The sequence below is a fragment of the Juglans regia genome, chromosome 13, assembly GCF_001411555.2.
Source record: "Juglans regia cultivar Chandler chromosome 13, Walnut 2.0, whole genome shotgun sequence".
Taxonomy (NCBI): Eukaryota; Viridiplantae; Streptophyta; class Magnoliopsida; order Fagales; family Juglandaceae; genus Juglans; species Juglans regia.
In genome coordinates, this window is record NC_049913.1 from 1,058,610 (window position 1) to 1,086,377 (window position 27,768).

The following is a 27,768-nucleotide window of genomic DNA, read 5'->3' on the forward strand; positions in this document are numbered from 1 at the left end:
AATTTTATTTCACTCGTATTTTCAATGTTATCATAATTTGTTTAAATTTTAATAAAAAATAATATTAAATACAATCTTAAAGTGTACTATCTATGTACATTTTTTAAAAAAATATAGAATTTATTATTAATATGTATTTATGTAAATCTCATATCTATTAATTTTTTAAAAAAGATTTTACGAGACTTGCCCAAAATTCTTACTTTACAGTAGTTGTAAAACTTACAAGAAGTTATCGAAAAATAATTTGTTTTAGAAAAAGCCTTTTATATTCAAACATTTGTATTACACTTTTATATTCAAATGAAATGAAAAGTTTATGAATAATAATAAGATAGTTTATAAATAATATTAAGATAGTTTGAAATAATGTTGTGTGTGGAATAATGTTTTAAGGAGTTTTGAGAAGAAAAATTGAATAACAAATATTATAAAATTAAAATATTGTTAGAATATAGTTTTTTAAAATTATTTTTATTTGAATATTTAAAAAAATTGAATTATTTTTTATTTAAAAATTTAAAAAAATTGTAATGATTTGTTTGAAAATATTTATTTTTAAGTAATATTTGAAAAGAAAATATGATGAGATTAGATAAAAATTTGTTTTCCAAACAAACTACTTTTACCAGTAATTGTAAAACTTAGGCCTCATTTATTTTTGTAGATAAGATTAGATGAATTAAGATTAAAGTTAAAAATTGAATAAAATATTATTAAAATATTTTTTAATTTAAATTTATTTAAGAATTTAAAAAGTTTGAATTATTTATTTTATTTTATGTGAAAATTTAAAAAATTTATAATAATTAAATAATATGAATTGAGATGAATTAATAGAAGAAAAAAAAGATGCATTAGATTTCGTTTGAAACCTAAAATTATCTCAACTTATTATTATAATTTTTTTAAATTTTAATATAAAATATAATAAACAACTTAATTTTTTTAAATTTTAAAATAATAATAATAATAATTTACAATATTTTAATAATATTTTATTATATCAACTCAACTCAATTCAACGTTGAAATAGTTGTATCACGAGAGCACAAATTCTATACGAGAACTGAGAACAGGTTTCCAAAAGCTAAACTAGACCATCTCGGTTGACCATCTCACAGTTCCACTCCCATTTCCACTCCTTCCACATTCATCCACCCTGCACACTGCACGCTGCCAATCCCATTCCGCTCCTACGGAATTAGGGGTGTAAATTTAAACTGAAAAATCAGATTGGACCGGACCGAACCGAACCGATTTTATCAATTTTGAACCAATTCGGTCCGAAACCAATTTTTAAAATGTAAAAATTGGCCGGTTTCGATCCGATTCCGGTTCCGAAATTTTTTAGATCGTACCGGATTGGTTGATTAAAAAAAATAAAAAATAATATTTTTATATATAAGTTTTATACAAAATATTTTATATATATTAAATATATATATAGAAGTTTTATATATAATGTATAATTATAAATTTTTATGTGAAATTTTATATATAACATATATATTCATATATGAAATAATTTCTTATTATAATTTATAAATTATTACATAAAATGTTAATACTAAATCATTAAAAGTTTATAACTAATACTAACATATAACTTATAACTATACCAATAGTCTAATATTAATACTATTATATAGTCTAATATATTAATAAAAGTATAAAACAGTTTTTTTTTAAATCAATTTTTTTTTATAAATAAATTTTTAATAACAAATTGTGAAATTTATATTTTAAAAAAATCAGGAAACCGGACCGGACCGGAAACGAGTAAAATCGGAAGTACCGGTTTAGGAGGGTAACCGATGCGTAATCGGTTTTGAAAAATACAAAATCGATACAACCGATTCGATTCTAGATTTTATCCAAAACCGGACCGGACCGGACCGATTACACCCCAACATGGAACTTGTTTCAACGAATCAATAATCGCTTCCCTGAGCCAAAAGGCCTGAGAGATTCCTCCTCCTCCAACTTTTGAGTTCCTCACCCTGAAACCGGAAGCTCCAATGGCCTCCCTCCCGGGTTTGTCTCACTTGTACCCAAACCACCATTTCAAGAAGAGTTCACTTCGCTCTTCATCTCCTCCCACCCCTCTCCTTCAGACGCAACCCTCAATCCTTTGCTTTGACTCGTCTTCGTGTAAAACCGGGGGTTCGAGATCGCTTCGCAATCGTGTTCTTGCTAGAGCTGAAGATAAGGCCAGGGGGTCGACATCATCATCATCTTCTTTTCCGTCTCAGCAGCATCGTGCTCAACTAAACTCTGAGAATCAGCTAGAGGTCATTCTTACTCATCCTTATTCCCAAAAAATGACTCTTTTATAGTATCCATGTAATGACTTTTCTAGATCATGAATTTCGATGAGGGACTTTGGTCAATAGTTTTGGTCAATACCGGGGATTGTAGGATTAAATTCAATGGTAGTAGCATCTGCATTTTTTGTTCAATTTGGAAACTTAATGTCGTCATCGCAATGAAGTTTGGTTTTGCTAAAGGTAGATATCTTGCTTCCAAAATAGACCATTATCGCTGATGCCCGTAATGAAAATCTAGGAAAAGAAAAGAAAACAGTATCCTGATTATATGCAAAGATTTCAATTCACTGTGTTTCAATGTTGTTATCATTAATGCGGAGCTTTTCGTTTCTGCTAATACTTCCGCTTAAAGACTGACCCTTTAGCATGTCACCAGGAGCTGACACCAAAATCTGGATCATGTGATCCTTTGTGTTCACTGGATGAAACCAGTTCACGTGATTTTGAAGCCGCTTACCAGCCCAAGACTGATTTTCTTAAAGCTCTTGCCATATTTGCAGCAACTACAATAGGGGCAGTGGCGATTAATCAATCATGGGTTGCTGCCAATCAGGTCCATTTTGTCTTATTCCCTTGTTTCTGGGTTGGTTTCCCATGATAATTACATGCCTTTGAAGAAAAATGGGACTGGTTTATCTTGAGTTATAACCTTGGTTAATTTGATTAAATGTTGTGATTTAGGATGTTGCCATGGCACTGTTATTTGGAATCGGGTATGCAGGCATCATTTTCGAAGAATCTCTGGCCTTCAATAAAAGTGGAGTAGGATTACTGATGGCCGTGAGCTTATGGGTAGTGCGAAGCATTGGGGTAATGTACTTTAGTTTGCATCTTGTTCTATGTTCTGCGATTTTTTTGGGCACTGTAAAGAAAGTTTTAGAACAAAATGATGTTTGTGGGACTTTTTCCTTTTTTTTTGGTTCCTGGTTTTCAGCAGAAATTATAGTGCCCATGATAGTTTATTGGGTACCATCATTGATAAGTTTGCTGCCTATTTGATACTGGGATTGATAAATCAAAGTTGCTTTGGAGTTTGGACTGACATTCGTATACCAAACCTTCACAAAAAACATGGCTGCTTACGGTTTCAAATCAAATCAAACTGTAGAAAAACATTGTTTATATTTAGCTTTAGATGGGGTGAAATGAGATCGAGCTGTTGAAAAACATTGTTATTCTTTAGCTTTAGATATGAGGTGTGCTGAAATGATTCTTATTTTTCCTACAGCCATAATTTGGATGTAATAGGATGTTGAAAGTGTTGTTCTTTTGAGAGTTTAAACTGGCCTTTTCTTTTTACGAATAGAGGTTAGGATAAGAAGTACTTATTTCTGCACTCAACTGCAATAACATAACTGTTCTTCCTTGTCAAGTTTTAATCATCTAATATTGCCCTACAGATTTCTTCTTTTGTGTTAGTTACTTTGTGATTAGGGACCATCTCATAGCTGATAGCTCCATCTATAGGAATGCGTACGCGACAGCTTTTATTATTATCATTATCTGCAAATACTATTATTATAACCAAAGCATTTCCACAAGGCAGCCCCCAGGAGCAAGAAAGGCAAGGAATTACGTATTTTCAGTTATATTAATCAATCGTATGCTTTTCTATATGTTTAGTAGGGTCAAAGTGATATGTTCTCTTGTAAGTGTGTTCTTAAATCTAGTTATTGTATATATTTAATCTTACCACTAATGAGTTTAGTACATGTTGCTTTTAGTGTCCTCTGTAAATCCATTGTCTTAATGACTTTTACTTCATTGATGTGGCTGCATCTCTCAAATAAAATATTGGTTGATTTTTTTTTATCAATCCTAGTTACTTTGTATAGTCTTTTTTGGGTATTTGACTTGTTCAGGCTCCTTCGACCGAGATAGCTGTTTCAGAGTTAACACATGCATCTGCAGAAGTCAGTGAAATAGTGTTTTTCTTGCTTGGTGCAATGACAATTGTAGAAATAGTTGATGCTCATCAAGGTTTTAAGCTGGTTACTGACAATATAACCACTCGAAAGCCACGGACTCTCCTCTGGGTGGTGAGTGCTCTTTTTTTTTATTACTATTATTGTGTCCATATTGACTTATGTGGGAGTTTTATCTTAACATATATATTACTGGAATTTATATGTTATAACGGTTAAACATTCTACAGAAATTACTTATAAAAAAAAAACACTCTACAGAAATTTTTCAGTCAATCATCTATTGTAATAATGATGTGCCATCCCTCTTTAGTCGGAGATCCCAGAAGTCTTAAGTTTCATTAGAAATTAATTTTGTCTCATTCTAGCTATGTTTTTAAATGCAGAGAATCTTAGAGTGAGATATTTGATTCTAAATATTTCAGTGAATGAGTCTGCTGTATCATCCTTATCTTTCTAATTACAGTTTCTTATCAATTAATGGCATTTGACCCATAGTACTGAAAATTGCAGGTTGGTTTTGTGACTTTTTTCCTTAGTTCGATCCTAGACAACCTGACATCTACCATTGTCATGGTGTCATTATTGCGGAAACTAGTACCTCCATCAGAATTCCGCAAGTATGTTTTTCTGTTTAGGTTATGTATATATCCCCCAAAGTTGACATTTAGGCCTTGTTTGTTTTCACAAATAAGATGAGATGAGTTGAGATAAAAATTGAAAGTTGAATAAAATATTGTTAGAATATATTTTTTTAATATTATTTTTGTTTTGAGATTTGAAAAAGTTGAATTGCTTTTTTTTTTTTGTGTGGGAATTTGAAAAGGTTGTAATGATTAGATGAGATGAGATATAAGATGAAAAGTTTTGTGAAAGTGAATGAGTCCTTATGGTTGCTTGAAATGTATTCTTGGGAATGCATTTTTTATTTTACATTAATAGTGAATCTCTTCAATTTTATTGTTCTTGAATCTCACTTTTAATAGCAGAGAGACCAGAGAGTTTTTGATGTCGACCCCAATATAGTTGGCTTTGATACCATCTTATGTAACTAATTACTTAACATCTTAAGATAATAGAGAACGGTCTGATTCATTTATGGGCATTTTACAATGCTATTATACTTACTGAAGCAGAACATGGTGATCTTGAAGCATGTGAAAATTGCAGAGTCCATTGTCACTGTTGGCAAGAAAGATACAGATCCAGTTCTTGATATGGCCACTGCACATCCAAACGTGTGCTAGCCATATCAGAACCACAATCTTAAAATGACCACGACTGTTCAGAAGGCCATTGAAAGTAAATAATTCAGAAATGTATATCAGCTTTTGATTTATCTCAGGAAACAAGGACAATAAGAAGCGCACATCAGAGAAGTTAATGCCTTTATACATAACAGTCAAGAACCTCATCTTTACCAAGAATCTATCAGATAACGATATCATTATAGGATACTTGTGTGTTATTCTGACATATCTGAACCACTATCTTAAAACAACTATGGTTGGTTAGAAGGCCATTGAAAAATAAATATTTTGAAATGTATATAATTTTCGATTTCTCTCAGGTTTCAAGGACAATGGCCGTATTTGGGAAGTGAGATGAGTTGAGAACATCTCATCTCATCTCAAAACTTTTCATAATTTCCTTTCCAAACATCACTCAAACACAAAACATTTTTCAATTTCAAATAACTTTTTCATCTAATCTATCTAATCATTACAACTTTTCCAAACTTCCAAACAAAACACAAAAGACAATACTACTTTTTCAAATTTCAAAATAAAAATAATATTCCAACAATTTTTTAACTTTATAAGATTTTTATTCACTTTTTTATCTCCTTTCCCAAAACCCAATAAAATATCTTAACTCAAATCGTTTCACTACTATTCACAAACCATTTTACTGTTATTCACAGAATTTTCAGCTCATCTCATTACCAAGCATGCCAAAAGCGCACTTAAGAGAAGTTAATGCCTTCATACATGACAGTCATGAACCTTATCTTTACTAAGAATCTTTAAGGGGACAATGTGAAGTGCAGATAATGTTATCATTGTAGGATAGTTGTGTGTTTTTCAAACACCTCTATCTATTACAGTGTTTAAATAGAGTGGCCTTAACGGCTTTAAGAAGGTCCCTGCTACATTGAAATTTGATGCCTTACACCCCCTCTCCCCCTGAAAAAAAAAAATGTGGATGCTCATTTGCTATCTTGTCTACCAGAAAACTAACAGTCAAGTCCTTCTATTGACAGGCTTCTAGGAGCTGTTGTAGTGATTGCAGCAAATGCAGGTGGTGCATGGACTCCTATTGGTGATGTTACCACTACTATGCTGTGGATACATGGTCAAATATCCACTCTGCCGACAATGAAGGTGTTTTAACATCATCCTAAAAGACTGTTCCCATAAAGAGTATATGCTTATATTCATTTTTTTTATAATAAAGATATGCTTATTTTCTTATTTTGCATTGTCTATATATCTGTTTTTTGAAGACTTATACATGATTTGTGTGATTTATTGTCACCAAATTATTCTTTGTACTGGCTTGTTATATATGCGATGCTTCTTTTAGCATCTTTTGCCTTCCCGGTTTATGCAAATGGATAAAGTGGTATTGGGTGGTCCAACATGTCCAGAGAAAACATTTGGATTAGCAAAGTTACCTTCCCTTAATGTCTCTAAAACATAATAGATAATAGAACCTCTAATTTTATGACCTGATTACTTATCAAAATTTTATGACCTGATAAATAGGCATGTATTTGTGTTTGGTTAAACAACCTGGATATGCGCTTGTTTGTGGACTTAGGTATGGTACGTTGACTCATGTATAAAGATAAGTTTATTGATGACTCCAAACGTTTTACTTTAGTGAAAGAGGGGCGTAGTTTGACCATTACAGAGAGAGGAAGGAGAGTGGTGGCTAAGGTGGTGTTGGGACCAGTAGCTGTTCAATGGCTGGTGAAAGTAATGGAGGAGTGCACAAAGGAAGTAAAAAGAGATTATTATACCACAGTCCGGGAAGGCAGCCATAGCTTCATAGCTCAACGTTGTTCGAATGCTAGAGGGAGATATATGGCGGTGGTTGAATATGGAGGTGGAGGGAGGAAGAACTTCATATTTGTTCCTGAAGAAGAGGGTAGGGGCTGGTATAGGATGGGAGAGGCGTTGAAGGACTGTTTAATGGATAGAAATACACACAGAGATGGACATGGGAAAGAGATATTAGTCACGGCTCAGCCATTGAAGCACTCATACAGGGAGGCGTTGAGGGTGGAACAGCCATCTGTGTCGAGGTATGGTGAGGCATTGAGGGTGGAACAGTCACCTGGGTGTGTTGACAGACTGGGTCAGAGTGGCGTGTTTTCAGGACAAGAAACTGACAGATGGGGGCGTCCAGTACAGTGGCAGAGTGGTAGTAGCAGAGGGGGTGTATCGGGAGAGAACATGAATATCTTACTGGAAGCCAAGTCACAGCTCGTAGACCTGCAAAACAAGATAGAGTGGTTAATTAGGAAGGAGATGGGGACTTATAATTTGGGTTTAAATGGAGTGATACAATCGGAAGCTGAGATGGGCCTAAAGCCCGGGTTTCAACCAAGTGGGCACGAGCCCAGTCCTCCAATGTTTTACGGGCAAGAAATGCGCCCTAGTGGTAGTGGGCCTTGTAAGCCCGCTCCAGGTGCAAACACGAGTTGGAGGATCCGGATGGAGAAGGACCCGAGACCAAGTTCCAACGGTAACTCGACTCGCGCACCGATACCACCATCGGAAGCCGAGACCACCACGGCGGGACCTTCGCCGGTGGACCAGACAGCGCCGACGAAGGTGGTGGAGCAGTTTCCCCCTTTGAGCGAAACGGAAAAAGTGATTCAGAAGATGGGTTTGGAAAATCGAGAGTCGAGACCAATATCGGACGATGCGAGGTTCACGGTGGGTCCTTCCTCAGTGGCTCAGACAGCGCCGATGATGGTGGTGGAGCAGATTCTTCCCTCGCGTGATCCGGAAAAAGTAACGCAACCAGTTGGTTTTTTCCCAGATGTACCTATCGGTACACAGAACCTGCCGATAGAGTCTTTGGACATTTTGGCTAATGGGAAGGACCTTCACAGTGCCGAAATACTCTCACAGCGCTCTACAGAGCCCAGTGAGAAGACTCTGGAAGGAGGGGCTGAGAGGATTGTAGAACTTGGGGATGACAGTATAGAACTCACGGAGACTAACGTGGACATAATAATGGTTCCTGAAACTCAGGTGAGCTCTTTCCCTACAGAAAATGAGGTGGTCAATTTGGTGAATGAGGGTGAATGGGAAGGTCAGAATTTGTTTGGAGGGGAGGGAGAATCAGGGGTTAGAGAGCCATTTCCGTTAACTTGCTTATTTCCTAATGAGTTTGAAATCTTGGAATGGGTATTCAAAATGGTCAAGGATATTCAACATGTGGTGGGAATGGAGAGCGTGGGGTATGAAGAACAGTTTATGGCCCTTCTCACTGCCATTGAGGTAGGCCATTCTCATTCCAAGAAATCTGGTTCCAAGAAGCAGAGGGAACTTAACAGACTAAAATGGTCATTGAATGAGGGGAGCTCAAGTCGCGATAGGAGCAAAGGGAAGGGTACACATGTTTCCTTATGAAGCCAAAAATTGTGTATTGGAATGTACGCGGGTTGAACGAGATTAATAAACGCCATCTTATAAAGAATTTGCTTAGGGATTGGAAAGCGGATATCGTGTGCCTACAAGAAACCAAGCTGAAATTGGTGTCTAGGAAAATAGTGAGAAGTTTGTGGTGCTGTCCATATGCGGATTGGGTATATTTGGCTTCAAACGGGGCATCGGGTGGGATACTAGTGATGTGGGATAAACGGGTGGTGGAAAAAATGGAGGAGTTTGTCGGAGAATACACAGTGGCTTGTTCGTTTAAAATGGTGGAGGATAATTTTTTATGGGCATTTGCAGGTATATATGGACCAAATGATGACACTACCAGACAATGTTTGTGGGAAGAACTTGCGGGAGTGTACAGTTGGTGGGACCTCCCCTGGTGCATAGGTGGTGATTTTAATGTGGTAAGATTTCCTAGTGAGAGGTCTGGTAATAGTCGGATTTGTCCTGCCATGACAGAATTCTCAGAGTGCATCTTTGATTTGAATTTGGTGGATATCCCACTGATAGGTGGGCCTTTTACCTGGTCGAATAGTCAGACGTGGTCTCGTCTAGATAGATTCTTATTATCGCCGGATTGGGAAATTCATTATCTGGAGGTATGTCAGAAGAGACTACCGCGACTATTTTCGGATCATTTTCCCATTTTATTGGATGGAGGTGGTATCCAAGGAGGCCGTAGATATTTCAAGTTTGAAAACATGTGGCTCAATAGTGAAGGTTTTGTGGAAAGGGTTAGACAATGGTGGTCATCTTATCAGTTCTATGGTACACCCTCTCATATTTTTGCAGGCAAATTAAAAGCTCTAAAGAATGATTTAAAGCTTTGGAACCTTCAATCTTTTGGAGATATAAGGGTACAAAAGAGAGCCAAGATGGAGGAATTACAGAACTTTGAGAAGATCACTGAAGATAGAACGCTCACAGTAGAGGAAGTCTCACGTAAGGCAGAACTTGTCTCAGAGTTGGAAAGAGTATTATCCTTGGAGGAAATCTCATGGCGTCAGAAGTCTAGGGCACTTTGGTTGAAAGAAGGGGACAGAAGTACAAAATTTTTCTATAGAGTGGCTAACTCTCATAGGAGAAATAATACCATTGAAATGCTTAAAATCAATGGTATTGAAAGCACGGAGGCTTCAGAGATTCGGGAACATGTGGTGACTTTTTATGAAACTTTATTTAGAGAAGGTGAGGGGTGGAGGCCAAAATTAGATAGACTTGGTTTTGATTCAATTGAGTCACAGACATCGTCATGGTTGGAAAGACCCTTTGAGGAAGAGGAGGTGTATGAAGTGGTCAGAGGATTGGCGAAGGATAAAGCACCAGGTCCAGACGGTTTCTCACTCGGTTTCTACCAAACCTGTTGGGAGGTTGTGAAAGATGATATTATGAATGTATTCCAGGAATTCTTTATGGCGGGGAAATTCAAGAAAAGCCTGAATGCTACATTTCTCGTTCTGATTCCAAAGAAGACTGGAACATCGGAAGTGAAGGACTTTAGACCAATTAGCCTTATTAATGGGGTATACAAAATAATCTCCAAGGTGCTTGCAAACAGGCTAGGGAAGGCCATTGGCAAGATAATCTCAAAGCCACAGAACGCTTTTGTAAGGGGTCGCCAAATTTTAGATTCTGTCTTAATTGCCAATGAATGTCTGGATAGTAGGTTAAAGTCTGGTGTTGCAGGAATTATCTGTAAACTAGATATGGAGAAGGCATATGATCATGTGAACTGGGACTTCCTCTTGTATTTATTGGGGAGATGCGGCTTTGGGGAGAAGTGGTGTAGGTGGATCAGATGGTGTATTTCAACAGCAAGATTTTCAGTTTTAATCAATGGCAATCCAGAGGGCTTTTTCAATAGCTCACGAGGCTTAAGACAGGGAGATCCCCTATCCCCTCTATTATTTGTTATCATCATGGAGGCTCTGAGTAGGATGTTAGAGGCGGTAGCCAGTCATGGGTTTTTGTCAGGATTTCTAGTGGGTGATTCGAATAGGGGTTTGATCTCGGTATCTCATCTATTATTTGCAGATGACACACTAATCTTTTGTGAAGCAGAGTAAGACCAACTTCGGGCTTTGAAGGCGCTTCTTTTTTGTTTTGAAGCAGCGTCAGGGCTGAGAGTAAATTTTGATAAGTCAGAATTAGTGGCTGTTGGGAATGTCAGTAATTCTCGGCATCTGGCTAACATTCTAGGGTGCAAGGTCGCTTCTTTACCTATGACATATTTGGGGTTACCGTTGGGGGCTGTATCACGGGCGTTAGGTATATGGGATACCGTAATTGAGAAAATAGAACGAAGATTAGCAGGGTGGAAGAGAATGTATCTATCGAAAGGAGGCCGGGTGACCCTTATCAAGAGCACTCTTTCTAACTTACCAACATATTTTCTGTCTTTATTTCCAATTCCAGCTTGTGTGGCGGCGAGAATTGAAAAACTATATCGTGACTTTCTATGGAGTGGATTGGGAGAGGAATTCAAGTTCCACCTGGTCAGTTGGGATAAGGTGTGCAAACCAATTTCCTCAGGTGGGTTGGGGATAAAGAATTTGCGAACATTTAACCGGGCACTTCTTGGGAAATGGCTTTGGAGGTACACTATAGAACCGGAAGCTCTCTGGAAAATTATGGTGGATTGCAAATATGGCAGGGTATGGGGGGGCTGGTGCTCTAGTGAAGGGAATGGGTCTCAGGGTGTGGGGATATGGAAACACATAAGACGAGGGTGGGGGGTCTTTTCTCGATATACTAAATTTAGGGTGGGGGAAGGTACTCGTATAAAATTTTGGAGGGATATTTGGTGTGGGGAAGAGGCACTCATGGACTCTTTCCCTATGGTTTTCCGAGTGGCAAGTGACCAAGAAGCTTCGGTGGCGAACCTCATGGATAGTTCAGGGGATCAAATTCATTGGAATATACTCTTTAATAGAGCAGCTCAAGACTGGGAAATAGACAGTTTTGAAGCTTTTTTCAGAGTAGTGTATAATATGAAGCCAAATGGAAGATGTGGTGATAAGCTGTGGTGGACACCAGCAGGTAAGGGAATATTCTCGGTGCATTCCTTTTATAAAGCCCTTACCGCACTTCCGAACACCCATTTCCCTTGGAAAAAACTGTGGAGGAATAAGGCACCCCCTAAGGCACTTTTCTTCACTTGGACAGCGGCTCTGGGTAAGATTTTGACTACTGACAATTTAAGAAAGCGTAGGGTCATTATTCAGGATTGGTGTTGTATGTGCAAGAAAGCGGGGGAGACAGTGGATCATCTTTTGTTACATTGTGAGACAGCTAGTGCCGTGTGGAGCGAAGTGTTCAGTCGTATAGGTTTAAATTGGGTGATGCCGGCTACTGTGGTGGAATTATTGGCTAGTTGGGTAATACCAGATGGACCCCCACAAATCAAAGCTGTATGGAAGATGGTTCCTAGCTGCATAATGTGGAGTATATGGCGAGAGTGTAATGAACGGACATTCGAAGATAAGGAGCGGTCCCTAGAGGAGCTTCGAGTTTTATTTTTTCGTACTTTACTGCTTTGGGCTATAGCTGTAGACTTTAATGGTCTAAATGTACATGATTTTCTTGTTTCTTTTACAGCAACTTAGATAGGCCTTTGCTCTAGTATAACTCCTTGTGTACTTGGGCTATGCCTATTCTTATTTATACTATCGTTTACTTATAAAAAAAAAAAGTTTATTGATGATGATTTTATTCTAAATCTTAAAGTTGAGCTTTGATCAAGCCAGTTTTTTTAAGAAGAGGGACAATACCCCTAATTTTATTGATACCCCTCACTTAAGGTGAAGGAAAACCCTAGTTATAAAAGAAAGCTTGGGGGTACAAAAAACCCAAAACCAAGCTTTAAAATGTAGTAAGAAAAGTATATCCTACATGTACAAACTAAAATTTCTATAACTATACAGAGAACTACACCAATGGAAGCAATCAATTCAACCAAAAATAGCCAACAAAAACAAAATGTATCAAGAAAATAGCTTTTCCTAATCAGTGTCTGAACCAAGGTAGACTCGTGTAGTCCACCCTATATTTGCCCAAGGCCTTTTTAGGAAGATGAGAAGCCAAAAATATGAGACTGAGGTAATTGTGAACCATTTTCAGTTTTTCTTTTAGGTTGCGTTTGGGTAGTGAGATGATCTTAGATATTATAGTAGTGAAAAAGTAATGATAGAATATTGAATAGTAGTGAAAAGTAATAATAAAATGTGCTATCCAAACTGGCCCTTAGTCTTTTTTTGTAAGGAGACGATGGTTTTTGTTTGTGATAAGAAAGCTTATACGGCTTATGGTTCACAACTAAAGCTCTGTTCTGACCAATTGAAGAGTTCCCATAATAGCATTTTCTTTTCTTACAGGGATTGTTTGTACCTGCAGCCGTTTCTCTAGCTGTCCCTCTAGCACTCATGTCCCTGACCAGGTACTATTCTTGCATTGTCAAATCAAGGCCATGTGATTTGATTTCTGAAAGGTTAGATTTGAATTGTTTGATTACAGATGAAATTATATGAGTTTCTCTTCTTCCATCCAGTGAAGTTAATGGCAAGGGACAGGATTCTCCGAACGTGTTGGCATCTGAACAGATGGCTCCTCGAGGACAGCTTGTTTTCTCAGTAGGTATTGGAGCTTTGATTTTTGTTCCGGTGTTCAAGGCCCTAACTGGTTTGCCTCCCTATATGGGTATGCTACTTGGACTTGGAGTTCTTTGGATTCTGACTGATGCTATCCACTATGGTGAATCTGAAAGGCAGAAGTTGAAAGTACCACAAGCTTTATCACGGATTGACACTCAAGGAGCACTTTTCTTCCTTGGAATCCTTTTGTCTGTAAGCAGGTGAGTACAGTAAGACCGTTTGAACTACTGTCTAAAGTTTAATGTACTGGTTTTTTATTCTGTATAATGTACTTTGTAGCTGTATCTTTCAACGTGTGAATCATGACAAATTTGATTTTGCATTTCTAGCCTTGAGGCTGCAGGGATTCTTCGGGAATTGGCAAATTTCCTTGATGCTCGTATTCCTAATGCTGAATTGATTGCCAGTGCAATAGGAGTCGTATCAGCAATTATAGACAATGTTCCACTGGTTGCAGCAACAATGGGAATGTATGATCTCACCTCTTATCCCCAAGATTCTGAGTTTTGGCAGTTGATTGCATATTGTGCCGGCACTGGTGGATCCATGCTAGTTATTGGCTCAGCAGCTGGAGTTGCATTCATGGGGATGGAAAAGGTGAACTTCTTTTGGTACCTGCGGAAGGTATGGTCTTGCTTTTTATTGACGTTCCTTTTCTTTATTTTTAACTAGAATTTATTTTTCTTTCAATTAAAAAGAAGCCATCCTCCTTTGTGCAGGTGAGTGGTTTTGCTTTTGCAGGTTACGCTGCTGGGATTGCTGCTTACCTAGCAGTACATAACCTCCCCATCTCCCTACCTACGACTCTAGCGGAGGTTCCTTTCCTCTCTAGTTCATAAATCATAGAGCTTTGGCTAGGATGTCTCCCTGGTTTCAAGCTTGGCGGTAAAGAAAACGGCAGTACGCATAATCTAGCGGAGTGGTGATCGATGAAATTCGATAATTTGGTAAGTCGAATGAAGAAAGGTTGGAAAAGATGGTGACATCTGATAAGTTGAGATTATTTAGATCTCATGCCCGCAAAATTCACATTCTGATGGCTTCACTGGGAAATGGAATAAAGCTTATAGTAGAACAAGTTTTTTCTTTCAAGGTTGGAATGTTAAGGGGTGAAGTCCATGTTTTCATTTTTTTTTTTAATTTCCTTGGCGCAGACATTCTTTGGCGAGGACACGTTTGCATTGGACAGCTTGGACGGACTCTATGGCGTCTTGATTCTTCTCAGTAAGATCCATTTTTGTAGCAGTAAAGAAAAACAGAATCAAAATTATAGATTGCCGTAAATCAGAGGTTGTGAATTACATTGATTTGAAAATGCTAACGTTTGTGATTCTGAGCGAGCCGTCCTCGTATCCTTGGTGGTTGTCTTTCTTATAACACTACCCTCAACGTGGAGGAGTTTGATATTGGGCCAACTTTCCTAAATTCTCTCCTGCCTTCCGGTATTTGGAAACCCCGATGAAAGAAAAGGATATCACAAATTCGTACACCATCTAATTGCATTGCTACTGGATAATCAAGTAATACAATCACAGTTCGGCAGATTGAAACAGAAACTTGCATGAGGGGAAATAGCAACTCAATAAAATACAAAATTTTAATCTCGTAGTATAGTTATTCTCTTCTCTTCCCTGCGAGCTACAGTACGCAAGAAAAAAATAATCAAAATGGGAGTAGGACGTGGCTATGATACCCATCGATGGGGAAAAGGGGGTCCTAAGGGTAGAAAGATGAAGTAAAGATGCCACACCCACACTACAACTTGAGAAAAACAAACTCTTCAATGGCCGGAACATCACCAATTTTCTTCAAAGCTTCTTTGCTAGGTTGATCATCCACCCCAATTGCCATCACAGCTTGCTTTCTGGGGGCAATCCTTCCCACACTCATAAAGCTGACATTCACATTCTCTTCACCCAGAATGCTCCCAACCTTTCCAATCATACCTGGCTGATCAACCTGCCTGCAGAGTATAATACTACCTTCTAAGGTGACATCAACTTCGAAAGATCCTACCTTTGTCAGATGAGGAATACCATCCTTTACCCGTCCCTCGACCTTAATCTCCCCAGCCTCAGATATGGCACTGGCAAACCTGGATTCCACATTGGCAACCTGGACTTGAATGAAATCGAGTGGAGTCTCAGGAGAACCATCTAGACTAATTCTCTCTTCAGTTATCCTCAGACCTCTCTGCTTAGCAGTGAAATCAGCATTAACCAAATTCACAAAGACACTGGATATGGGCTCAATGAGACCCTTTGTAATCATGGCACGAAGAAGCCTCGTATCAAGATCATCAGGAGCCCTAGCAGAAGCATATGTCACTTTAACAGTCTTCATACCACTTCCACCAGCTACCAATTGGACAGCAAGCCTACCAAGTTTCTCGGCAAGTTCAACATATGGTTTCAGCTCTGTTAACACCTGCATTTATAAATGAATGACAAATTGGTAGACTTTTAAGTAATTAATTTAATTAAATAGATTGAATGCATCACATGTAATGAATCAAAATTATGGATCGGTAATTTCTGTATATATATTACAGAAATTAACGATCTGGAACTATATTTTGACATGAGTCATGGTTAAATAAACAACTTGAAGCATTTAATGAAGAACCAGAAATGTTGACTGAAATGGAACCACTTTCAAAAGTTAAAAAGTCCACATATTTTGGTATACAGCTAATTTGCACGTCCAAAACAGACTTTTCCAGGATATTTTTTTAATAAAACAAAAGAAATGAGGGAGGGAGGGCCACATTAAATACAAAAGTGAGATTTAAATAATATACTGGATTTTGTCAATGAAAGCAAAGAAAGATGGCAAACACATTAAGATTACCTCAGCAGGAACCATTGGCGCATTGACTGCAGTAGCAGCAAGCTCACCTTTGAGGGCTCCCACAACAGCTTCGGCTATTTCAATGGCCACCCCTTCCTGCATATCAAATCCAAATATTAGAAAACTTGGTCGGAGAAAAAGTTGAGCATACAAAAAAGTGCTGTTCATTCAGCACACCTGAGCTTCCATTGTACTGGCACCAAGATGAGGAGTCGCAATAACTCTCTCATGCTGAACCAATTTGCTGTCTTTTGGTGGTGGCTCCTGAGTGAAAACATCAAGTGCCGCCTATGAAAAAAAAATGAGAGCATGTTATTGGCCTCTCTCAGCAGAAGACATTTTTTTTTCTTCAAGCATGAGAATGTAAGAACCTGAGCAACAATTCCAGCATCTAGTGCCCTCACTAGAGCTTCTTCATCAATAACTCCCCCACGAGCAACGTTGACAATCCGAACTCCTTTCTTCATCTTTGCAAAAGTTCCATCATTGAGAATCTTTGATGTAGCAGGAGTAAGAGGCATGTGCAAAGAAATGAAATCTGCAGTTGCTATGGCTTCATCAAAGCTCACAAGGTCCACACCTATTGCACGGGCACGGTCTGCTGGGGCATATGGGTCATGTGCGATCACATGCATACCTAGCCCCTTCGCACGCCGTGCAACTTCTGATCCTACCTTTCCAAACCCCATCACTGCAAGCGTTTTTCCAACGAGTGAGACTCCAACATATTTATTCCGCTGCCACTTTCCTGGAATAGAAAATTGTGTAAACTGTAAACTAAAAGGTCATGATACTTGTAGAAACAAATTGACTTAACAAACAAACATATCATACACCCACAAAGCCAGGAAGGAGCCAGTATCAATCGCAAGTTTGCGTCCCAAAGACTGGCCAAATCCCTTCCTTTTACCTAAAAATCATCTTTTTTGTTCAAGTTATCAAAGTGAAAAACAAAAGGTGACCAAAATCCTTGGAAACCCTTGTATCAATAACCCCGTAAAGTCCACAATCTAAAAGGCAAGAAAGCCGATCTGCATAAGAAATGCATTTCCAAAGTATTTTTCCTGATTTCCAAAGGAAAAGCACTTAAAATGGAGTCCAAGCCCATCTACTTTGCACCGAAGAAACCATTCGATGAAATGCCCCGGAGAAATTCATTTCAAATACCCATGTAGAAAAAGTAATATATTCACTAACCAGATTTAATAGAAGCATCGGCTTGAGCAACGTTCCTGGCCATGGCGGTCAAGAGAGCGATACCATGCTCGGCGGCGGCGATGGTGTTGGCGGTGGGGGCGTTGACGACCAAGCATCCGTGCTCGGTCGCCGCAGACAGATCCACATTATCGATGCCCACGCCGGCCCTCCCGACGACCTTGAGCCGCCCGGCCGAGGACTCGAACACCTCGCGGCTGACCTTGGTCCCGCTCCTCACGATCAGCGCGTCGCATAGCGAGATCTTGGTGCACAGTTCTTCGGGGCTCAGGTTATAGGCGCAATCCACGTTGGCAAACTCCTTTAGCAGCTCAATCCCGGCCTCACCCAGCTTCTCCGCCACAAGCACGGTTGGCTTGGCATCCAGAGCCGCCGCAGATACCACCACGACTAGTGGCTTGACTGCTCGGCGGTTCGTACGGAGCACAACGGAAAACGCGGAGCGAAGCGGTAGCCTAGAATTAAGAGACGGCGTCATGAGAAATGGGCTCCGGAGGGTTCGGGGTGCGGATGTAGCCATGAACGGTGGTGTGTACGTAAAGGCGTGGGGTGTAAATGAGGTCGGTTAAGTTGCGCCGGGGGTGGGTATGGGAGCGGGGGAGATCCACTGGGTTCAGGAGAGTGGGTTTAGTAGCGGACAGTGAATGTGGTTTATAGCCCGTAGAGATCCCAACTGGCAGGGTTTTGCTGGAGAGGGCGAGGGGGATGGACCAGATGGAAGTTTTTACACGCGCTCCTGATGGTGAGAGTGGGGATCGAGTTTGGTATATTCTTTTTTTTCTCTTTTCAAAATATCTCCTGATTTATATTACTCGCTTTATTAATACCACCTAATTTATTAAAACATTTATATTTTAAATAAAATGATGCCGCCTAAAAATATAAAAAGAAAAAGAAAATTTTAGATTATCTCTATTTTTTTTTATATTTATACTTATAATTTATTTTAATAAGCCACAAATCAAAAGATAAGATAAATAGTATAAATTAGGCTTATAATTTATTTTAATAGTATAGTAATATTATGCTTCTTTTTTTTTATTCATTTTTCTTTCGATTTAGGTACGATAAGCCACCAACCGCGTCATGTCCCATGACCTTAATAGTACAAAAAAAAATTAAGAGTTTCTATATATATTTATATTTTTATTTACAACATTTATTTTGTTAATTTTTTTTAAATTTAAATTTTATAATTTTCAGTATATCAATAATTGACTCTTTTAAAATTTAAATTTTATTATTTCTAGCATATCAATAACTTATATGTGAATTACATTTAACATTTTCCAAAAATTAAATATGAAAACTTGAATTAGAGGGAAAATAAACATATAAAATAGGAATTATAATATCTATTGACCATAATATAGAAAAGATTTACACAATGAATAATAAATAAGGTAATTTTATGTCTTAAGATTCAAACAAAAATTTAACACAAACTTAATCTAATAGGGTGCGTCGTAAGTATAAACTCAGTAATTATAAGTTGGATAATCGCATGTAATCAATCAATTTGGTTAGTTTAGATAGTTAGCTTGTGAATCAATTCAACTTTTTCCCTATCCACCTAAATCTTTGTTGGTTGGGAGACGATATGCCTTGAAACGTAGGGAGGTGCTGATTACGGGGTTAGAGGATAAGGTATCGATTGTTTCTTTTTATTTAACGATTAAACAAGTATTTTTGAATGACTTGTTAATTTTTTTTTAAATATTTAAAAGGTATAAAAAGATATTTAAAAATAAAAATAAAAAATTAATGAGAATTCTCGTTGAGAATTTCACTGTGGACGTAACAGTCCCCTGACTCACTCCCCTTACTTTAATATAGAAAAAGTTAAACATATTTGGCAAATGCTAAAGCCATAGCTAGGAAAATTCTATATAATATTATGCTTCACACGGTCACACCCTTGAAGTTGCGTGATAGGAAATGGAGGCAAAGGCAGCAAATTCTATCATTACAGACAGTTTAGACAAACTAAGTAAGGTCTGCTTTGTTAAACAATTATTTATATTTTATTAATTATTATAATTTTTTAAATTTTTACATAAAATAAAATAAATAATTTAATTTTTTCTAATCATAAAATAAAAATAATTAAAAAAATATATTTTGATAATTTTTAATTTTAAAAAGTTAAATTATCGTCCGGAGACAAACAGCAAATTCTAATAATAATTCTTTCGTAATCTTATAAAAATAAAGAAAAATATTTATTGCAAGCTCATGATGTAAACGGACTGATGTGAAAATCACTCGTTTCAAACCTTCCAAATTCGAAATACTACTAAGCTGTGAGAGAGGGCTGACGAGAGATACAGAGAATTGATGAGAGAGAGCACTTATGAAAGAGAGCTGATCAAGAGAATATATGCGGTTAAAAAAAGAAAAAAATAATAACACTGTGCATTTAACGTGGCATGGATGACGCCGATTTTATCTAACAACAGTATGAACTGTAAAAACAAACTAGTCCTAATTTTGTCGGCCCCAAATGACATATACCTTTTGGGTTGGACCACAAGTATCTGGCATCCCGTGTATAGGGATTACGCACCGTACGAATAGCTCTAAAGTCCAAAAGTTTACAAACACATCGATCCAAAGAGAGAGAGAGATCAAATCATAAAAATAGTAATAAAAACTAAAAATCCAACCAAAAGCTTGAAACAACAACTACCGGAGGTACAAGTGGGGGGGAATGGGCTTCAATTCTTTCCAGTCAAGGCTTGCTGGCCGAGGAGAAGGAAGCGGGAGGCGATGGCTCAAAGTTGGTGAGGTATGCCTCAGCCAGCATGTGGCCCAACCTAACCTGTGATTCCGTGGTTAGATGCAGGTGGTCTCCTTTCAGCTCCAATCCTTTGGGGTCAATGCATACAACCTTTGGCAGATTGATTCTCAGCTGCGATTCTCTAACTTTCTCGATGTATCTCCCATCCCCCGAAACGATTGCTACCTTTTTAATTCATATATACATTAATCGCTATGTCATCAGTTCACTGTATTTATCCCCTTCTTTTTAACTAACGCATTTAACCTCGTAACATTGATTGAAGATTAGAGTTTACCTGAATTATTGGAAGCAAGGGCAAACCCAGATCCTCCCGCACGTTGTTTATGAGAGTCTCCATTTTCCCCTGATATGCCTCGGCATCGTGCTGATGATACGTGTCACTCTCTCCTTGGTACCATAGCAAGGCTCTGATTTCCCCACCACCCTTCACGCTCTCTCTCGCCCTCCTCACCATACTCTCGTACAGGTGCTCCCCACGGGCCCACTCCTTCAAGGCCGTCCCGCCCACCGCGCATGGGACCAGCCCCACCACAGCACCCCCCTCGACGCGCTCCCTCACAGCGTTGGCGAACGACATCCCAGGCCCAATCCCGCAGACCTTCTTGGTGTCGATGTCGGCGTGGAGAGGCTCACCCGCTAACTCCCATTGGAGATTGGCGCTGAGGCGGAGAATGGAAGGGTTGGGATGGCACTCGGGGGGGACAACGCCGTCCCAGAGGTGGTGCTTGGTAACGCCACCGCGGCCGGACATGTTGCTCTGACCGGACAGGATGAAGATCTGTTTGTTTGGTGGGGATACTGGTTCCGATCTGGGCATTTCCATGGCTTTCCAAGCGGGTGTAACCTGCCTAGGTTTTGTTCAGAACGTGGAAACGGTGGAATATATAAAGGCGACACTAAGGTTCGACGTAGCTTAGCACCTGTTATTAAGCGTTATGTCCATTTATAATTTTTCGTTAGGAAGTTGTCTGAGAAACCTCCCAGCTCATAAGTGAACGTGGACTGCTCTGAGTGGGCCTGCTGGTCCTAATTTCTTTATGCCGCTGGGCCAGGAGGAACACTCCGCAAGCTTTAGCTTTAATTAGTTTGGGCCTGCAAAATTTCTACAGGCTCGTGATTTTTCAGAGACTTAAGAGTATTGATTCTTGATCTAATAGTATGCACATATCTTATTTTTCATCCAGCCTCTTAACATTTATTAGAAGTTGGTTTGTATCAAAGAAACCAACCAATCCATTATGATACAACCAGAAACCCAACCCATGAAGGCCCACCATCGCCAATATTCAATGTGCAATTGGATTCTGTAAAGTCATGGTTTTTGAGTTATAAACTCTCCAGTCTCCACTCCCCTCCTCTCCTCTCCTCTGAGCTTTACTCGTTGTGAACATAAAAGTAAAATAAAATTGTCATACCACCATGCTATAATCACTTCTTATACATATAAAAGTAATCAGTCAAACATTCAGCACTTCCCTCGCATCTGTTAGCTCTTTATGCAGCACTCAAGACGACAAAAGATGAAAATAAAAATAAAAAAGGGAAACCAAAGAATCCATCCATCATTAGTGGGACCCAAACTCATCATTAATTAGCATGAAGAGCATGGGGTCCTCTCCAGGACTTGGAGAGCTTCTTTCATGGAGGGTCTCTTATGTGGAGCAAAGGAGGCACAGCTAAATCCTAATTTCAAGCATGCCAGCATGGCATCCTCCCTGCCTTCCACTACTTCACTTCTGATTGACGCATCAGTCATTCTCAAAACCCGGTTTTTCTCATCTGCCACTGAGCCGGTGGTCCATTGACTCAGTTCGCCGTCTGAAAGTACTCTCCCCGTTAGAAGTTCAAGCAAAACTATCCCAAACGAGTACACGTCCCACTTGGAATTGGGCTTCAGGTTCCTCAGGGACTCGGGCGCTTGATAAGGCGACGATACACTACATCCCACCGACGAGCCCACAGCCGGTGCGTAGGGACTGGCACCAGTACTATTTGTGAGGTCGTGTTGTATGCCGTCGCGAGTGGGTCCTGGTGTGGGTCTTTGGCTTCCCAAAAACCGGGCCGAGCTGCTCACTTTGTGGCTGGTGCTGCCCAAGACGAGGCGTTCCAGACCAAAATCGCCGATGATAGGCTCCATGTCAGAGTTTAAGAGGATGTTGCTGGGTTTAACGTTGCCATGTACGTGTTTCTTCTCGTGGATGTAGGCCAGTCCTCGGGCCAGTCCTCTTGCTACCTTGAACCGGACCTCAAGAGGTAGATGACTTGGTGATGAGCCTGCTTTTCCTGAATTTTCAGAAAATGTTAGTTGAATATGCGAAATCCCAAAACTATTATTCAATAGGCCGTTCAAAGTGACTTGAGCAACATAAGCACACAAACACTAGCTCAAATACATGACCGTGTATTCTGGGGAAGTAATGACACAGGCAGAATTTCTTCTCCTCTTTTTTTTCACAGGGGATGTGCAAATTATGTGTGTAAGTTAGACATTAACTTAACATATTGGTTAGTATGGTTTTCTACCAAAGAACACTCTATATCAAATCAGTAATCAATCAGAGTTTTCGTTAATCAATTTGACTAACATGCCTGGAGCATTGGTTTAATATCGAGTTACGCCTGTTAATTACGTCACCCAATAGCATATATAAACTAACAAGCCTCAGTGTAGCCAGTCTTGCTAGCGGTCTTTATACGAAAATGACCGATGAGGTTGGCATATTATACGTTTTTCTTTCAAAACTCATCCTCTAATGGTCTACTCGGAGCCAGATACCGCCATATGGTCCATGACAAGTTTCGTCCTCCTGAGTTCGAAAATGATGTGGTTTTGGCACCACAGGCGTCTTATATATATGCGTCATTCGTTCGGATTAGACCCGTGTAAGATTAGTCATGTTTATGCTTGAGATACTGGGTGAAATTAATTATGAATGCCCGTAACCAAAAGACTTTTTTTTTTCAATAATTTCAGAATGGGAAAACAACCAAAACATCAGGTTCCAAAGATAGGACAAGGATCCTTCCTTCATCGGTAAACAATCACGGGAAGCTAGTGGTTTAAAATGCACCATGAGGTAGCCACCTTGTCACTTATATGAGGGTGATTTGTCAAAGTAGATTGTTCGCGTTAAAATAAAAGAGGGGTTGCGGCAGTGTCCTAGTACCTATGTAATTAATGGGGGAGGTACCTCCACAATTAGGTGTAGGGAGTAGTAAATTACGGTTGAAGTCTTACATTAAGCTTCGTTTGGATAACAAACATCTCTCAACTCATCTCAACTCATCATTACAATTTTTTCAAATTTTAACATAAAATATAATAAACAATTCAACTTTTTCAAATTCTAAAATAATAATAATATTAAAAAATAATATTCTAATAATATTTTATCATTTCAATTCAATTCAATTCAACTCATTTTAACATCTAAATGCAACCTAAAGCATTGAATTTAATAATTTGGTGGTTTCAGTTTGGGTTTCTTGTTTTGAATGGCCATAAAAGTCACCATGTTTGACGCTCTGATGGTTAGAAGAAGACCATAGAAAAGCATGAGGTGGATTTCTAATTTTGGTAGATTTCGGCACTAAAAGATGTGGTGCGTGTGAGACTGAACACGTCGAAAATGTTTGTATCGTTTCAATGAAATGGGGAGAGTACAATGGTGTCTCCGGTATTGGGGATTTGAATAAAAATGAGAGTTTAGTCTGCCAGTTAAGAAACAGAGTAATTTGGTTAACAACGAATCGGTCAGCAGCCTGTACTGTTAAATGTTCAGTGTGATATGGATTTTGACTGTCCGTGCACCAGTCTGTGAGTGTACATTTGAAATTGACCCTGTGATCAGTGAATGTTTCTATTTTTTCAACTTTTGCCTTATCTTTTTAGAGTAATTTTACGTATAATTATGAAATATATAATTGTAGCGTAATTATTTTAAAAAATAATAAAAATTATTATTAAAAAATTAATTTTTTTTAGTCCCATATAATCACGCATGTCAGTGAAAAACACAGATTTTCGCTAATAAAAATACGCTAAATGATACGAAGATCAGGGAGCTTACTGTAACTGGCGCTAGCAAGGCTGCCATTGGAGACAAAGTCATAGATAACGAGCTTCTCATCATCTCCCCAGTAGAACCCACGAACGCGAACCAAGTTGGGGTGGCGCAGCTTAGCTATGGCCCTGACCTGGTTCTCAAAGTCCCTCATCCTCTCAACCCCGCTCTCTCCTATCCTCCTCACTGCCAGCGCAGTCCCATCCTCGAGCACCGCTTTGTACACAATGCTCGCCCCGCTGGCTCCAAGTATATACGCCGACGCCTTCAGCAAAGTCTCCAGCTCCAGCTTTGTCTCTCCGTCTACCGCCACAAGCTGACCTTTCTGATGATCGCCCCCGTTTGGATGGATACTAATTGCAACTTCGCGTTCGTTATCGTGGTCACTATCAGAACTAGTTGCCTCTGAAGCCTCTTCGCCTAAGCAGGACCAAGCCACGGGCTTTCTGTGAATTGTGTCTTGTTTGATGCTTACTTCTACTTTCTTTGCTGTCTCTGTTCCCGCATTTTTGGGTTTAAGAATATTGTTCCCCTTTCTCAGATGGTAGACGTAGAAAATAACCATCGCAAGGATGCTTATACCGGCCAAGTCTCCGATAGCTATTCCGGCTATGGTCCCGGGCTTTAGACCACCTTGTGCCGAGTTCTGATCAGTCCCATTTGGTGCGCCGGGTGAGCCTGTTACTGGGATTGAGTCAATGGTTTCGGGTATGGCCGCAATTGCTGGAGAAGACGTGGAGGTGCCATTGGGAGGCGTAGAAAAAGTCGAAGGAATCGAGCATTGATTCCTCAAGGGTTTGCCACATAGATCCGCATTCCCAGAAAAGAACTCGCTTTTCTGGTCAAGCAAAGCTAGAGACTCCGGAATAGATCCGGTTAGGTTGTTGAATGAGAGATCGATTGTAGTATTTTGTGGTATTCGTTTTGAAAACTCTGTTGGTATTTTTCCCGAAATCTTATTGTAAGAGAGGTTCAAGTAGCGCAAACTCTCTCCACCAAAACCAACAGGCAAAGACCCGTTGAGCAGATTCGAAGACAGATCTAACACTTCAACCGAGTTAAACCCGTTTGGAACACCACCAGAAAAGTAGTTACTCCTCAAAGAAACAACAGTCAGGTTCTGCAAAGCAGTGAGATTTTGAGGTATATTCCCGGCCAAGGCATTTTCAGAAAGATTTAGCAACTGTAAGCTTCTTAACCCACCTATAAGCTCAGCTGGTAGCTCGCCAGAGATAACATTGTTTGAAAGGGAAATCACCTGAAGCTCAGAGGCATTGAAGATTGAATTGGGTAGAGACCCATTGAAGAAATTTCCGGAGAGATCGAGGTGGCGAAGGTATTGGATCATGCCGATGTCGGCGACGATCGAACCCAGAAGCTGGCTGTTGGGGAGGGCTAAGCTGGTGACCCTGAACAAATCCGGCGTGGCCGGGTTTCCTATTTCGGTGCAGGTGACTCCGGTCCATGCACACGGTGTTTCGTCGTAGTAGTTCCAGCTCTGCAAGACTGACAGCGGGTCGCTTAGGATTGAGTATTTGAAGGAAAGCAGTAGGATCCCATCTGAGTTTAGAGCAAACGAGGGAATTAGTAGAAGGAGAACAAAGGAAGTGATTCTCCACCAGATCAAATGGAGGTTCATGGTGTTGAAGCTTATGATTTCTGGAACTGATTCACCATCTTGGCTTCAAGTTCATGGTAAAGAAATAGTCACAGAGAGACAGAGAGGGTGACCAACTACCGGGTATGCTTGTTTTGGGGACCAAATCTTCTAAGAGTAAGAGAATGAAAATGGAGGAAAAGGCGCCGAATGTGAAGAGCAATGAGAAAGATGAGAGTCAGTAAAAGAAAATGGTGGAAAAGTTGTTTAGTTGCAGAGAGTTGCAGTGAGCAGCAAAAGCCATAGAGCAAAGGGATGGTGCAACTCCTGAGGGCATGCTAATGAATGAAAATGTAATGAACGTGGGAAACAAATTATAAATTGGGTACAGTTGTACTTCCTCCGCCAACCCTCTGTTTACTCTCTTGTAAACTCGGGCAGGGAAAGCATATGGAAATCTCTGCCATCTTTTCTATTACGTGTTGTCACAAGCGAAGTTGCCCCATCCAATTAAAGGGTGCAAGCAAGCAAATAAAGCATCTATAAATCTGTCTCAGGGGTTCATTCACCATCACTTGAGCAGTTGTAAAACTACTAATTTCCACTTTCAATTAGACTTAAATGTACAACAGTGAAAGGACAAATATAACCCACCTCAGAACAGTTAAAGGTGGGGAAAGGAAGGAGGGACGAAGGAGGCTAAAACTGCCAAAACTCCTCTCACATGAAAAGCCGAAAGAACATATCCATTATTCACCATTGAATGGGCCACGACCTATTATTTTTTTTTTCTTCTACCTAAATTGCGTGGCGTATGGTTCTGGTCTGCCACCCAAAACAAGTCTACTTCCAATCAAGCCGCAGTTGTAGTAAACCACCCTTGACCGAGGTTCACGCTTCAAAATCCAACATCCCAAGCTAATCCGCTCCTCATTCTCTACCTTCCCTTTTTAATAATACAGGCAGAAAATCACGTTCTATTATTATAATGGTTTTCATCAGTGAAAAGTAAGGTAATGGGTAAAAACCGATGTTAAAGTTGGCAAACAGCATTATAAGGCTTGGCATGACTGCTTTGATTGGTAGGCCATTTTACTCTTCCATCATCCATGCGTATTTGACATTAAGAAAAAACTTTCCCACCACCTCCTTCGACAAGGATGCACAAAATCCAAAACCACGGATACTTTTCATCATAGTCACGAGTTCATGTTTTGCTTACTAAAATATTAATAATGCACATAATAAGCCAAGCTTTTTGTATGTTGTATGCACTAAAATATATATATATAAGAAAGGAGACCAATTTTAAAGAAAGGAGCTTTCAACACCAGAGTTCGGGAATCAATACCAATTTTTTAACCATATTTGAGCACTAAAGATTAGATATTGAAGTCTGAGGAAGAACTTCAGTGGCCCTGGATCAGGAAATATAAGTACAACCGATTAGATTCTGACGTGTGTTGGAGATATCGATGAAGTTCGGTTCAAACAACTAGACGGCCTCATGAATTCAGACCACAAACTATTAGTGGTTCCCGGACAACCAATTTTACAAGCATACTTTTCTACAGAAGAGATACCAATCTGCATCACAGAAAATGCAGCAGCCTTTGATTGAACAAACTCATTACAAACTTGTTTCGTGAGGGAATT

General features: G+C 39.2%; 4 protein-coding genes across 5 annotated transcripts; 1 reads left to right on the top strand and 3 right to left on the bottom strand.

Moving 5' to 3' along the window:
* The first annotated feature begins 1,937 nt into the window (after nt 1–1,937).
* LOC108996168 (sodium/proton antiporter 1) lies at nt 1,938–14,923 on the top strand. 2 transcript variants are annotated; one of them, XR_001996959.2, is made up of 11 exons: nt 1,938–2,294; nt 2,707–2,883; nt 3,012–3,140; nt 4,193–4,369; nt 4,769–4,875; nt 6,519–6,639; nt 13,308–13,369; nt 13,481–13,783; nt 13,913–14,207; nt 14,303–14,530; nt 14,738–14,923. XR_001996959.2 is itself a non-coding variant. In XM_018971929.2 (10 exons), the coding sequence occupies exons 1-10, from the start codon at nt 2,022–2,024 to the stop codon at nt 14,420–14,422; spliced, it is 1,764 nt and encodes a 587-aa protein (XP_018827474.1). In that variant the 5' UTR covers nt 1,938–2,021; the 3' UTR covers nt 14,423–14,675. The 2 variants fall into 2 exon arrangements, 1 of the variants encoding a protein (XP_018827474.1); XM_018971929.2 differs by lacking the exon at nt 14,738–14,923 and having other exon boundaries at nt 14,303–14,675.
* A 134-nt stretch (nt 14,924–15,057) lies between these two features.
* On the bottom strand, nt 15,058–18,377 carry LOC108996167 (D-3-phosphoglycerate dehydrogenase 1, chloroplastic-like). The gene is made up of 5 exons (XM_018971928.2): nt 17,631–18,377; nt 16,805–17,181; nt 16,611–16,721; nt 16,434–16,529; nt 15,058–16,010 (listed from the first exon to the last, which is right to left on the bottom strand). Exons 1-5 carry the CDS (start codon nt 18,166–18,168, stop codon nt 15,339–15,341), a joined length of 1,794 nt encoding a protein of 597 aa, XP_018827473.1. The 5' UTR covers nt 18,169–18,377; the 3' UTR covers nt 15,058–15,338.
* A 1,652-nt stretch (nt 18,378–20,029) lies between these two features.
* Nucleotides 20,030–21,480, bottom strand: LOC108996171 (probable carbohydrate esterase At4g34215). Its single transcript, XM_018971933.2, has 2 exons — nt 20,726–21,480; nt 20,030–20,613 (listed from the first exon to the last, which is right to left on the bottom strand). The coding sequence occupies exons 1-2, from the start codon at nt 21,272–21,274 to the stop codon at nt 20,380–20,382; spliced, it is 783 nt and encodes a 260-aa protein (XP_018827478.1). The 5' UTR covers nt 21,275–21,480; the 3' UTR covers nt 20,030–20,379.
* A 356-nt stretch (nt 21,481–21,836) lies between these two features.
* Nucleotides 21,837–26,680, bottom strand: LOC108996166 (receptor protein kinase-like protein At4g34220). The gene is made up of 2 exons (XM_018971927.2): nt 24,522–26,680; nt 21,837–22,734 (listed from the first exon to the last, which is right to left on the bottom strand). The coding sequence occupies exons 1-2, from the start codon at nt 26,152–26,154 to the stop codon at nt 22,043–22,045; spliced, it is 2,325 nt and encodes a 774-aa protein (XP_018827472.1). The 5' UTR covers nt 26,155–26,680; the 3' UTR covers nt 21,837–22,042.
* Between the last annotated feature and the right edge of the window lie 1,088 nt (nt 26,681–27,768).